Raw genomic sequence first — 14810 nt, 5'->3', positions numbered from 1 at the left:
AGCTAGACCTATTAAATCCTAAGTGTAAATTTAATGCTGACAAATATAATTATATGTAGTGGAACTTAATACTGGATGTGTAACTGAACTGTGTAATCTGCTAAATAGTGCAATAGCCATCTACAATTTTTCACAACTGATACTCAGATTTAATATGTATATGCTTCTAATGAAAGAAAAGATAAGCAAACATGTATTTACCCTTGCTTTCAGCTTTCATTTATCTATTTTGTCCAGTGTGGGTGCTTAATATGAATTGTGTTCAAAGCATACGACACACATTAAGTGCTGGAGTCAGTTATGATAAATTAGCATGCTAGGCACACATACACATTCTCGCTCTCTCTGAAGATGTACTATCTTTTAAATACTAGGCTGAGGTAGCTTTTTACTAGCCCAATACACAATACTATTTACTGTTCCCCAAGCTACAGTAGTACTACATGTTCACTGTGGGCAAGGTCCTGCTCTACAATGCTTTAAAATGTCTTAAACCAGAGCCAGAACCTCAGTCCCAGCAGTCATTTCCAGTGAACAACTCCCAGTAAGGTTGCACAGTCCAGACCTGGAACCCAGGATAGAGCAGAGCAGGGAGATGAAAAAACTGAGGATTTGAGGAGAAATACGAGAAGAAGGAACAGTAAAAGTCACACAGCGTGAGACAGCGGCTCACTGCTCCACTCCTGGTTGCCTGCCTGCTATAGCGGGCACTTCAGAAACAGGTGCTACTTATGTTAGGGTAATAAGGAAGGTGGTTCGTTAACATTTGTTTGGAAGCTGTAGATCTTCTCAGAGGTGATGATCCACATTTTTTTCTTCCTGATGATTACACACAAGGAGAGAATTTATACATGTATATAAAATCCCCAGCGCTCACAATGCCAACAGTGTCATAGGCTCTAACTGAAAAGAAACCAGTTGGGGGAGGCATTCGTGTTCCCTGACAATAACACAAAACTTAGCATGTATGCCTATATGACAAACTTACAAATTTTAACCGTTTTTAATGACACGCCATTAAAACTATCTAACCATGACTGTTTCTCCATAAATTTGCTGCTTTCCTCTCTTCCCCCCTCCAAGATTTTTCTCAGAGCTTGCTTTATGTATGTGTAAAGCTCATTATTGGTACTACTAGTTAGTTTTTTACTCTATTATTATTGAGAAGCCCTGATTTTATTATGAATGTCATGGATTTGCTTATCTGAATGTGTAGTTCCAAGCACTTTTTATTAAAATTATTTTTTAAATTTCTTCTTACTGCTGTCTAATATGAAAGTTATCTTGATTACAGATGAGTACGGTTGTTCAAAAGGTTCATTCTATTAATATTCATTTTTCCAAAGTATTGAAAAGCAGTGACAATATATACTTTTTACCCTCAATCAGAGGATGCATTTTACTTGTTATTATCTCTCTAGTAGTTTGCTTAACTAATTTTTGACCTTATAGCAATGTGACTTCTTTGGAGAAGTATCTAATTATATGTGAGCTGGATCTTTCATAGATGAGTCAATAGCTGGTGAAATCCCTATTCCTCTCCCTAGCCTAAAAGGGGTTCTGAAAGTATATACTGTCCTTCTAAAATCCATTTGCATGAATAACTTTTTGAGATATTAAAATATACAGGTTGCATGTTTTCGTGTCTGTCTTAATGTATTCCTCACTTGCAATAACTTAAAAAAATGTTCATTCATGTATTGCTGTTGTACAGTTTGAATGCAAATTTATTGCAAATAAGAGAAATATTTCTCTTAATGAAATTGTAAACCTTAGATTTTAAAAGATCAGTAGTATTTGCTATCAAATAAAGAATAGAGATATAGAAGCAGTATATGAATTTATAAAAGCCTTTGTCTGCCATCTGTTTCTATACAACTCTGGTATAGCATTGGTATGTTCCTTTGCCTGATATAAGTATGGCTTACGAACTACAAAGAATGTCCCAAAATTACACAAGTGAGTTATTGAAGGACTGTATTTCATTCAAAGTTCATAGTAATGTCACATGATTTGAGCTTTTGTCTTCAGAATTACAAATTCTTTCCAGTCATTTAATTAATTTTTAGTGATTCCATTGCAAGAAATCTTATTTGGAGATACCTCGTTAGACTAGAAATAATCTTTTAGAGAGATGGCAACTGAGGCATATTTCAGATGCTTTCACTAACATGTACAAAGCCTGCAGCTGTCAGAGGTCAAAATTCAGTTATTTTAGTGTCATTCACTGCTGATGGGCTTTCTGGAGCTTAGAACTATACAAAGCATTCTTTGTTTTCAAGTTCATCTTTAAAAATTCATTATTAAAATAATAGTTACTTAGTATATACAATCATAATTTTTTTGTAGAAATAGAGTGGTTGAAGGTGTTTAAATAAATGCCACTTCATGATAAAGTTAGTGGAAGATACGTACACCTCGACCTACATGATTGTCAGCCCTGTATAAATACAGAAAAATGTAATTGTAGATGCTGGCTTCAAAGTATGGAGCCTGTTCATGATGAAGATGGCATTGCCTGTAGCAGTGAATGATAACATGCATGCATTTCACTCAGGGAAACGTGTATAAGAGCATTTCAATAATGCTTTAAAATTCTTCTTGTGCTTGATGTCAGTTTGACATGCTAACATAAACCAGGAAATTATTTATCCTGTATGTGTCTTATGCTTTAAAATTTTGTGTTTGGCTTATCTTCGTGATCTTTATAATTCATTGCTCTTGAAAAATGTCCTTCATCAGTATCATTGTAATGCATAGTACTGAGGAATGTCTGTATCATTACAGTGCATTGAATGGCTCAATTTAAATTTGTTGGTTTAGGAAAAAATACATAGATATGTCTCTGCATTTACATTTTAGGTGGCCAAGAGGAATACGTCTTGTCATATGAGCCAGTCAATCAACAAGAAGGTTTGTAGATCTCACTCAGTATAAAATAAATATAATAGGAATTAGCACAATGCTTCCTGTGCTCTTATGTACCGAGCACAAATATAAACTTCACTTTTTTGAACTTGTTATCATTATTCAAATGAATAAAGCATAAAGGCATAAATTATTAAATGCAATTGCTAAATTATTTAGTGCACTATCCAAAGGTGTGCTACTTAAAATAACTTTTTATGTATGGTTTACATTGCATAAGGAAAATACGGTATGTTTAACAGTTTCATCAGTGTGAACCTCAGAAATTACAGTTTTCTTCTGTTTCGTATTGATTTAGCATTCTCACTGTTGCGGTTCCTTTTTTCTGTCGCACCAAAAAGTGTCTCAATAGATCATGTGTCTGTTTTAGTAAGCTTTAACTGAAATGTCTCTAAACCACGGCAGTCTCCCATTTCTATATGGGCTTCTTATATGGCTATTTTGGTAATTGCCAAGTGATTTTTTTTTTTTTAATTTAGGAAAAAAGAAATTTAAATGGAAACTGGTAGGACAAAACATTTTTCTCACACTTTTATTTAAAATAAAATGCTTTTCACTGATTTCAAGTGGGATGCTATAATTTCCTTTTCACCTTGGTCATGATCTTGCTTCACTGTGTAAAATAGAGAATTTTCAGTGTTCCCATTCACCACCACAGGTGCTAATGGTTGATTTACATTATCTGATACATAGCTGATATTTGTAAATTAATCTCTAAAAGGGATGTCTTTTAGGAATACTTGATACCAATTAGCTATCAAATAAGGTGGCAGATGAAGTAAATACACATCATGTATTTACATTAATTTTGAGTGTCCAGGTTTCATTTTTGGTTTCATGCAGTGAGTGGGATGGCCTAGTTGCTTTTAATAGCATCGTGGAACATGTGTGCCTGTATGGACTTTCCACGCCAACTTGTTAATTGTCGCATATGGGCTCTATGTCGTCAGTAACCTATATACATACATTATGTATATATATTTGTATATATAAAGCGCCTATCACCATATTGATAAACACTCTTTGGAACCACTCTGACGGCAGAGGTTAAGAACAGGAGTCAGCCTTACTGATGACAAAAAAAGTAGTAAAAATTGTTATACAAGACTAACACAAACTACAAATATATTTGTAATTTTTGTAGGCTCCAAATAAAATCATGGATGAGAAATGCATGAGTTGAGACCATGCTAGAAACGGGGAAGTGGTAGGCCCTCTTCGATGCGCTAAGTACGCTATGCTTCAGCTCGGGCACTGGAGGTTTGTTACCCTCAAATGAGCTGCTGCTGGGTCTGTGTATGTATGCCCACCAGAGGGTCCCACAAAATGAGAAACATATTTTTAACTGGCATTAGCTTCCCAGATTCTGATAGCTTAATGGTCGAGTGAGAACAATAGTTAATATCAAGTGAAGTAATGTCAAGGTTGAAAAGAAAAGATACGAACGAGACTTTGCACAAACTGATGGTTTAGTAACTACCATAATGTAAAAATAAAGATTTTAGATAGACAAGTGCTCTGGCATTTAAATACATAACTGTAATTCCTTCTGAGTCTAACATAGTATATGGGGAAGGCCACAAAAGAACCAGCACCTCATTCCTTTGCTTAGGTGCAGTTATTCCATTCCCCGCATATGTTATCTGCATTTGTCCACTAATTCATTTCCACAGTAATTTTTTTTTTGTAAGAAGCCCAGAGGAATAAAGATCGGTAATAGATTAAAGATAGATTAAAATAGATTTAAAGGTGCTTGGATTTGAGACACTAGTGGGCTACCCTTAGTCTTTAAGCAAAGATGTTTATTGTTGAATTAATAGGTTGACAGTTACTGGATCCCAGACATTCCTTTTATGAATATATTAATGCCCCTGAAAGGAAATCATTCTGAGAGTCAAATTAAAATATATTTTATAAGTCAGACTTTATTTAATTTGGACTTATTTGTGCAGGAAAGACAGAGTGAACCTAAAACTAAAATTTATCCAGCTGAGATTATATAATAATGCCGAGATTCTTAGACATCATTGTCTTCATGGTTCTTGCAGTATAATCAGATATTTTCTACTTGAGCTTTAATTTCCAACCAAAAGCCCTTTATAACTTTATAAAAAATTAAGCTGCTTTTAAAAGATGCTATAATTCATGCTATAAGGGTGTTAATAATTACAGAAGCTATATATAGTTGAGTCTTTTCATATATGAATATTTAAGTTGTGGTCTTAGAGGAGAAGAAGCAGCTTCTCCCAACACATAACTACAATTTCACAAACTCTGCTACTGCTTAACTACCTCTTTGAAGTGAAAAGATTTTCAGACTTCCTCCTTTGGCTGTTTTCATTAGAATGAATGATGTTGCTTTGTGAAAAGATTCCCACCCCCCCCCAAAGACTTCATAATTTAAGACACCTTTGATCCCCCAGGATAGTGATTTGAGAGCAAAGATCTAACATCTTACTGTGACTACAGTATTAACTGATAGACATTCTTCAACATGTTTTTCTTCTCTTTAGGCGTACATATTCCTTTAGGTATTAGAACCATTACCATGTGATAAAGCTTATTTTGCGGAACTGTAAAAGAAAGCAATTGTACTGAAATGTAACTGATGTTATTCCTTTATGTTTAATAGTCAGTTACACTCGACCTGTGATTGTTTTGGGACCCATGAAAGACAGAATAAATGATGATCTGATCTCCGAATTTCCAGACAAATTTGGCTCATGTGTTCCACGTAAGTCTCAGCGAATACTAAAGCAATTCTAAATTACTTTTTTGTGTTAGTTTTCTTAGTAGACATCCTCTGTATGTTGAGTTAAAAAAAAGTTGATATATTGTCTAAACTTTATAGAGCTGTCTTAGTTGTGAGTCATCTCTTTGGTTGTGACAATTTAAAAAATCACTGTTTTTTGTTTTGCTTTAAAAATTACTGGTTTATATTTAAAGATACTACTAGACCACAACGAGATTATGAGGTGGATGGACGTGATTACCATTTTGTCACTTCTCGAGAGCAAATGGAGAAGGATATTCAGGATCACAAATTCATTGAAGCTGGCCAGTACAATAATCATCTTTATGGAACAAGTGTCCAGTCAGTGCGAGAAGTAGCAGAAAAGGTAAATCAGTGCCAGTTACTTTCATTTACTGAGGTTATTATCTGACTGTGCTGACAGGGGAAAAGAGAAGAATGGCAAAAGCCATTAGGAACCCTCTGACTTCTAGTTTTGTACAAATTCCTTTTAAACAAAGTGCATTGTCATACGTACATTTAGGGGAATAATGAAGCTTTGGAATAACGAAAGCATCATGCTTAAATTACGGGACAAGAGCAACCATAGTTTCTGCCCTGTTATAAAAAGAAAATAGAGAAGAAATAATTGGGATTACAGGCTAATTGGCCTAGCTCACATACATAGATCATTAACTAATTAAGAATAGTGGTGGTGGAGTCAATTAATATGATAACCCATTCGATACAGACCTGTGCAGAAGAAAACTTGTTATTTTTTGTGCCCTTCGTGGATTTAGCTGACAATGGGAAAAGAGTAAATGTAATAAACTCTACTTCAGAAAGATGTTTTACATAACTACCACTACATTTTGAAGACTGACTTTACTGGTTTTATCTTGAACAGATTTTAATTAACTCTTTCTTGCAAAACCTAAATATTTCTAAATTCAAAGTGACTTTTACTTGAGCTCTCTGAAAAAGAGTGGGAAGAAGGAAGTATATTTCTTAGAGTAAGATGCTTGTTTTAAAGAAATTTTTTTTGGCGAAAATTCTTTGCAAATGTTCCGTGTTAGGTTGATAAGTGGTGTTCTACTGCTTACGATTATGGTGCATTTACAGTAGACAATGTTATCTGATCTGTATGAGAGAAGAAACAGCTATTTTCTAGGTGGGAACTTGCAAGCATGAGCACTTTGAGTCTGGACATGCGGAGGGTAAGTGTGGCTAACCCGTGTGACACGGGAGTGTAGTCAGTCCTCTGGAAAACAGTGTAGACCATTCTGGCCAAATGGCTGAGTATTGTTATTTCTGGCAAGTGTAATTTACTGGAATCAAAACCAGGACAAACATGGTGAGATTCTGTGGTTCATACGATGAAGTTTTCTTCTGCTGTCTTTCTCATGCTATGGAATAGAACCTGCCCTTGTGGTATATAGCGAGAAAAGTAAAGAAAATAAACTTAATTACAAAAATTGTTAAGGTAAATGAACGGTACTTTGTATGGGAGGCTGAACGGAGTTGTGAAACTGTCATATGTGGTGTGCTGGTTAAATGATGAAACTATTTATTGAACAGGTTATAAACCTGTCAGCAGTTGCTTTATCTGGTAGCACAGATACAATCCTCCGGGTCCATCCTAGACCTGAAATTGGCTGTGTTCCTTTGCCCGTCTAGTGGGATTAGTAAGGTACAAAATTATTGTGAATCTTTTATAAACTGACATGAAGAACAAAGTACTACCAGATGTTTCCATGCTATTAAATCTCTCACACAGGCACCGTGGGACTTTGGGTAGATGCAGCAGTTTCTCAGTTCCCGCTAACATAATTTTTCTATGGCCTGTTGTTCAGAACTTGACTTGAAAAATCATGATGGGGCTGCAAACTGGTAGATCTGGGGCTACTCCCTCCTTGTAGTCCTCTCCATCTTGCTTAAGAGATGAGTCTCTTCAGTGGGTCTCACTACTGGGATACGAAAGACAAATTCAAAGTTTTCTATGATGGGTTTAGGGCAGGTGCAACAGAAGTGACTGCTACTACCCCAAAAGTACCAGAAATCGTTTTCTTCCAATAGCTTTAAATTGTGTTCATTTGCCCATGCTTCCAGCTGATCCCTACCTCTGTCAATGGACACAGCTAAAGGTGCTTTTTGATGTCATTGTTCAGTTATTGTAAAAGGCACTGAGTGCTGTGCTGCGTTTCTCAATCAGATGCAGTGCAAGTAAGGAACTAAAAAATATGTAAAATACTGTTTAAATGCACTGTGCAAAAAGCAAAATAGCTTCCCTGGATGAAAAGATGAAAATTACATTACGAAGTACTTGTGTTTCTTTTCCATGTCTTCCAAGTCTTCACTTGAAAGGAATCTTCGTGTATACTCTTTAGAATCTCTAGCAGCTTGCAGATGTCTGGGTCTGAGGCCACTGGTAATGCACGTTCGTTATTGATTTGGAATAAACTGTCACCATTATATTCCATCAGGTTCAGTACAGCTACTGTGCTGGCAATCTAGTCCTCCACCCATTGCCCAAAATCCTTTGGCACCTGGCATAAGTTGTTGTGCCAAACACAGCAAACACTAAGTGTCTTATCCCGAAAAGGAAAATGGACCAGGTAATGCTCTTAATTCTCAATTCCCAGAGTATGTGCCACACTTGAAGAGAAACTATTTGAAAGATGTGGACAGGTCAGCACATGTAGTAAAATACTCTGATCGGACATACAATCACCTTTCTTAAATGATACCAGTCAGCATCCAGATCCACAGGCTGGATCTGGGAACCAGCTGAAAGCAAGCAGATGTGTATTGTTCATGTGGGAAGAACACTTCTATTCTCTTAAGATTTCCTGAAATAAAATTCTGTGGTTTTGTTGTGTAAGAGATCAAATGTGATCTCTTCTGCCAGGAAGCAGAAACATGTCAGTTGTTTCAGATTGCACTGACTTCCTTGCATTTCAGCGTGCCCTCCCGGAATGATCTCCCCAGAGTTCAGGAAGCATGTTGTGTGATACGAGTAACCTTTGGTTTTATGGTGCTTGTGGGTTTGTATCCTGGCTCACAGAATTCTGCCATTCACACTGATCTCCTGCTAAAGCAAAAGCTTTTCTTATTTTAGTCACCCAACAGTGGTTTTCTTTTCCTCTGCCCCCATCCCTTTCTAAAATGGTGGTACGCCAAATTACTTATATGCTGCTCAGAAAGGCAAAAAATAAAAATGCGTGAGGTGGAAATGAGCATGTCGGAGATGAGAGGAGCTGAGGAACAGGAAGAGACTTTGAGGTGAGGTTTCCCAAAGAGCTGGAAAATTGCTTATAATGGAAGAATAGAGGTGGGGAGAAGAGCAGCTCTACCACACTGTCTTCCAACTGCCCAAAGAATGGTTAAGTTATATGTGTTTGTGTTGTGTGGTACCTGGGGGGAGGAGAGTGCTTGTATTCAGTTCCATCTAACGATTCCAATGGTGGCGTATCTCCCTGACACAAGGGGTGGTTACTCCATCCAGTATGCCAGTTAAGTCATCTGGCCTGCAGCTGTGATGTGGCCACCTCCCTAAAGGGTCCTCATATTATTTAAAAAAAAACCTGGTGGAGAAAGGAAGAAGAGTCAGGAACATCTCAAATGATGTGTGATCCCAACAGAGGAGCCTTGTGGGACCTTGTGCCAAAGTGGTGAAATCATAATATCATTGATTCAAGTGCTCTAATTTTGATGGCTTCAGCAGAGATGTGTTTTCTCTTCTAAATTATCAGCTATGCATACCTGTGACTTCAACTTGCTTAGTGCGATTTTCCCTTCTCTCTCACTTTTTAGGGTAAACATTGCATTCTTGATGTTTCTGGTAATGCGATCAAAAGGTTGCAGATTGCCCAGCTGTACCCAATCTCCATTTTTATTAAACCCCAAACAGTGGAAAATATCATGTGAGTAAAAGTCAAGTACTTCAGGCTAAATTGTTTGACACTGTCATTGTGTTTGAAAAGCCAACTGCAAGTTATGTGAAGATAATTGTAGTATTTGCATTTTAAACAATATTTAATTTCCCGAGTTTTAATTTCTAGGGACTTTTAGATGATATTTCTAATCCAAATTAAAGTGCATGAGAACAAATGTCATTGTACTAAATTCCATGCAACATAGTGTCAGAACAGCTCATTCCCACTTCAGTCTTTGCTTCGGTGTGTCATTTAGGAGACTGCCTCTTCTTAGGGTTAATACTCAGACAACAGTTTAAAACCTTATTTCAAAAGTATTTCCAAGTATTTGATAGTAGTTTTTAAATGTATAATGTTTTCAATTTCAGGGAAATGAATAAACGCTTAACGGAAGAGCAAGCCAGGAAGACGTTTGAGAGAGCCATGAAACTGGAGCAAGAATTTACTGAACACTTCACAGGTGTGTTTTGTGTGGGACAGTTCCCTTGCCAGTGTTGAAATTTTATTGCTTGTTGTAAAAAAGTAGTTGCCTCAGTGGTGAGGCAAGGCTGAACTTTGTTTTCTGGCTAATCTGTGATTGTTTTGAGGCATAGAGCCATCTTAGTACCTCTACACTGATTTCAATTTGATCAATTAATTCAATATACACAAAAATTTACTGGGAGCTTAATTTACGTTTTAAAAACTATGAGACTTTCTACCATTTTCCTAGATATTGTAATGCAGATGTTTGCTTTGTTGATATCTTGTATGCTTAAAGCTTTTTATTTGCAGAGCAGAGATTGCCCAGCAAAGCGTCCTGTAGAAAATTATTAATTTCCTTTCTTTTTTTTCTAAATCAAGAAGTAAAGAATTATGGCAATTAATTAAGCCTCTGAAAATTGGGCACTACAGCATTACAGTACTTAACAAACAAATTTGTGTAAGCCATGGACCTAATTGTAACAGCAAGGGATGGGCTGCAAGCACTCAAACTGTGCCAGTGGTTTGCATTGTGGCTTGCAGTAGGAGGAGATCGATCAAGTCAGGGTTTTCAGGAGGACAGACATGAGCCTTCTCTATCCCTGTTCTAGACACTTGCTCCTTTCCTTCCTGTTATGTTCTCTTGCAGTGTTTCAGAGTTTGTTGCCCCATCCACCTCCTTTCTGTGACATGACTCCTTCGCCCAATTCATTCCTTCCTCCACATCTTACGTGGGCAGAGCTGTGAACGCAACAGTCTGCTCCACTGGGGCAGAGACACAGGGAAGAGGGGGTGGCTTCACATGGGAGGAACATAGAGGAACCAGCAGACTTCCTGCCCCAGTCTATCTCCTGCCTTGTTCTCTGCGCTGGGTGCTACCTACACAATGAACAACTTGAGTCGATCCCTTTTTGTCTGCCTCCCTCCCCCTCTCCTGCCTTGCAGTTTATCCCAATACTGCACCTAGCTCTCCCACTCTTCCCATAGTGCTCTATCTGGCTGTCCCCAGAAAGTTATGGGACTCCCAACATATATACATATATATACACACACACATTCCATATAATAGGAAATTGTTCCTATTAGAGTCCCTTACCAAGTGACTTGCAAATGTGTCAGGTTTGTTGTTCAGGGAACAAATGAATTTATTTTAATAGATGTTAATTAAATATTTATTTAGTAGCTCTATTTTCCTGGGTTGTCTCAGGGCATTATAAAGGACACTTTTTCAGAAAACTGAAGGACATAATTCAAGAAGTTTCAAAAACCTATGGGCCTTTTTAAGAGCTGTAGTGCTCAGAACCATGTTTCTTCTCAGAAGCATAAGGCTTGTTGACAACAGAAGATAGCCATGGTCAGACTTCTGTCCTTGATAACCCTGTTCAGGCCAGAAATTCTTTTATGAGTCTGTTTGAGATACTTGAAGACATTACAAATCCCACTTACTGCTCATAGTTTGGAGGCTGCCACCCATATGACTGTGGTGGTAAAACAGAAAGTGTGTGAATTCCCTAATCTGTTAAAAAATACCACGTCATGTGGCGTAACTGAAATCAACTTCATCAACAGGTTAAGTTTAAACAGACTTAAACTTTGCACTGAAGCACCTGAAGAGCGCATCCATCTTCTGTTTTGAGGGTATTGAGCTTTGGAAGAGGTGCAGTTAAACATGGCTGGAGAGAAGATAGATGCTGAAGCTTATGGCTATTTGCATTGCAAAGACATTTCTGAATCTTTCTAATGCACTTGTGCTGTGAACGTTACACTTGGGCTATAGTGGTGGAACAGCCTCCTCCCCCCACAGGCGCTATGACAACGGGCTGCAGACAGGGAGAAAGTTTTTGAGATGAGAATGATGAGTAGGAATAAAAAGGAGGTAATTTGCCTGAAAGCAAAGCTTGGAGGCAGCAGTAATATGTTAGTGCACAAAAGAGTGAGTCTCACCTGCCTCCAAAATTATCTTTCATGCTAAACTTTGTTTCTTGGATTATCAACACTGAGGTGGCAATCCTAATTAAAAAGAAGCTGCTGTCTCATGGTGATTGCGTTTTCAGACTGAAGTGTGGTAAGAACAGCTCAAACTTCATCCTTACTCTCACCTGACCATACTTCATCTGATATGTCAGAACCCATCCACATTGGTTCATTTCTAATTATTTTCTAGCCTTGGGGAAAATATATCTAACTTACACCATCGGAATATAAGTTGCACTTTTAACTATGCAGGGAAGCCTGTTGTCTATAAAACTTTAATCTATTGGCTGAGCAACAGACTCCTTGAGTTCCTCCTCTTTTTGGCCAGAAGCAAAACTAGCGCTAGCAGGTAGAAATCCCAAAGTCAGGCAGCCTTGCTATGAAGTTTCAGGATCCAGCTGAGGAGTCACCAGTCTGCATTGCACCAAGCCAGGCCTCAGAGTGACTGCATGAGGACACAGCCCTGTGCTCTGTCTTGCCTCATTGTATTGGAACATGGAAGTTGGACCAAAACGAATACTGGAGGATGTGAATTGACTCAAACCCTTAACGTGGTTAGGAAAAGCAAAACACACTCCTCAGCTGTATGTGTATACTTGCAGAAAAGGGAAAACCACTTCCTAACCCCAAGCCTCTGAGTGGGAGAGGTGGTGCTCATCAACGCATACAAATATCTTAAGGGTGGAAGTCAAGAGGACGGAAGCAGTCTGTTTGCAGTGGTGTCCAGCGACAGGACTAGGGGCAATGGATGCAAACTGAAACACGAGAGGTTTCAGTTGAATATGAGGAAGAACTTCTTCACTCTGAGGGTGGCAGAGCATTGGAACAGGCTGCCCAGGGAGGTTGTGGAGTCTCCTTCTCTGGAGATATTCAAAGCCCGCCTGGATGAAGTCCTGTGTAGCATGCTCTAGGTGAGCCTGCTTTAGCAGGGGGGTTGGACTAGATGATCTCCTGAGGTCCCTTCCAACCCTTACGATTCTGTGATTCTGTGATTCTGTGTGCTTTGTGTGTCCTGCAATACCATCAACAACGTGTTTCACTCCAGCACAGAAACCAGAAATCCCAGTGGGTGTCCATTCCTTCAGCGATCTAAAATCCTCTTGCCACTCTGAGAAAAAAAGAATAGCTTGGCTTGGAACGTCTTGCTTTCTGTACGGGCTGGGCAGGATGGTTGCTGATTGCCACATTATGTTTTGCAGCTATTGTCCAAGGAGACACACTGGAAGAAATCTACAACCAAGTGAAACAGATCATAGAGGAACAGTCTGGGCCTTACATCTGGGTTCCAGCAAAAGAAAAATTATGAAACCAGATTTTTATTTTTGATTTTCTAACTGACATCACCTACTACATCTGACGACTCCAAGCCCTTCCAGTGGAGCCTGCCTCTAGTTCTTTCCAGCGTGGTTCATACCCTAACCATCACGTTCTGCAGTTCCCATAATGCTTTACATTTGGTGTCTCTCTTAGTTAAAATAATTTGTATTATTGCGTGTTGTTGGTTTGCCATTTTTCAAACATGACAGTGGAATGGCCTGACCAGCTATTAGTTTGGGGTGGGGGTGGGAGGGAATTGCTTGGTAAAATTCCTTAATGTTTAAGGGAAAGTAACTTTCAAAGATTTTTCAAAAAAGCTTTATAGACATTCTTTTAAAATTTCATAACAATTGAAAGAAAAGTTGTATTCAAGGAAGTTGTAAATCATGAATAACTTTGCACGCTTAACTTTAATAGCATGGTTTGGTCAGGGCAATCAATTTCAGGTTTTATTTTCCAAGTTAAATTCTATTCTTACTGGGGGTTTTTTGGTTTTGTTTTGTTTTGTTTTTTTCTTTCCAGGCAGTTAGAGAGAAACTTTCAAATTTTGAGTTAACATTTTCATTAACTCCCATTACTAGTCCTCAAGGGATATTCATTTTCATAATTTCATATGGATATTCTTATAATCTATTTTTTCATTTTTTGCCAATAAAATTGCTAGGGACAAAGACGTGTAATGTTTTTAATCTTCCTCGTGAAACACTATTTATAGTGTCTTACAGAAATTGTTTATAGATAATGGTCATCACGTTTTTTGAGCCTAAAATATGTTTAGGTGCTAGGAAACCTTGTATTTGTCAGAGGAATGCCAAATTTCCATTGGCAGTAATACAGAAAACAGCTGCAGAGATGGTCATTAGGGCAATGAGAGTGATTCGTAGCCTAAAAATGTGTGTGTTCTTAGGGGTCAGATTTTAATGACTATTTTACCCACAATAACTGCCTATTTTGTTATAATAAATATATATATATTAAACTTTCTTTAACTAAACTCTGTAACTATGGGAATTATTTTCTTTACATAGTTGCGCACACGTATAAATATATATATAAAATATATATTTTTCTTTTACCACCTACTCCTAGCTTTTTGTTTTGAATAAAAATACAAATTAGAATTTACCTTCCTTAATCACAAGAAATCAAATGGGCTATGGTGGCTGGGCATAAAGTCCAGGGAATATTAGTTACAAAGGAAAAAAAAAACGTGCAAGTTCTCCTCTTTTCTACAGAATTTCAGGTGTTTTGTCTTTCCCCCCCCTCCTCCCCCCCCTTCTCCCCTTGCCTCCCGCAATATGCATGTCTTAACCAAAGGGAGAATTCTGGGTCAACAGTACGTTTTGGTTTTTATGTACATGTTCATCTCTGATTGCATAGGCAGAAAATCGTCCATTTGCAATGCACAAACTTCTGTGCTGAATGTTACAAATACGTTGTACCAAAACACGGAGCTACCTTTA

At 37.8% G+C, this 14810-nt stretch overlaps 1 protein-coding gene across 7 annotated transcripts in view; it reads left to right on the top strand.

Annotated features, from left to right (window-relative positions):
* The window catches only part of DLG1 (discs large MAGUK scaffold protein 1), a 102649-nt gene extending 88359 nt beyond the window's left edge, over positions 1–14290 (top strand). For all 7 annotated transcript variants that reach the window (XM_035895288.1, XM_035895292.1, XM_035895291.1 and 4 more), the window contains 6 exons: positions 2863–2913; positions 5561–5662; positions 5875–6047; positions 9473–9582; positions 9963–10054; positions 13230–14290. In XM_035895288.1, coding sequence (XP_035751181.1) covers positions 2863–2913; positions 5561–5662; positions 5875–6047; positions 9473–9582; positions 9963–10054; positions 13230–13336 — 635 coding nt within the window. In that variant the 3' untranslated portion in view covers positions 13337–14290. The remainder of the gene's footprint in view (positions 1–2862; positions 2914–5560; positions 5663–5874; positions 6048–9472; positions 9583–9962; positions 10055–13229) is intronic.
* Positions 14291–14810: the final 520 nt, after the last annotated feature.

This window comes from Egretta garzetta, unplaced genomic scaffold, assembly GCF_000687185.1.
Source record: "Egretta garzetta isolate BGI_Z169 unplaced genomic scaffold, ASM68718v1 scaffold425, whole genome shotgun sequence".
In the NCBI taxonomy this organism is placed as follows: domain Eukaryota; kingdom Metazoa; phylum Chordata; class Aves; order Pelecaniformes; family Ardeidae; genus Egretta; species Egretta garzetta.
The sequence above is the reverse complement of the archived record's forward strand: the minus strand, read 5'-3'. Positions and strand labels throughout refer to the sequence as shown.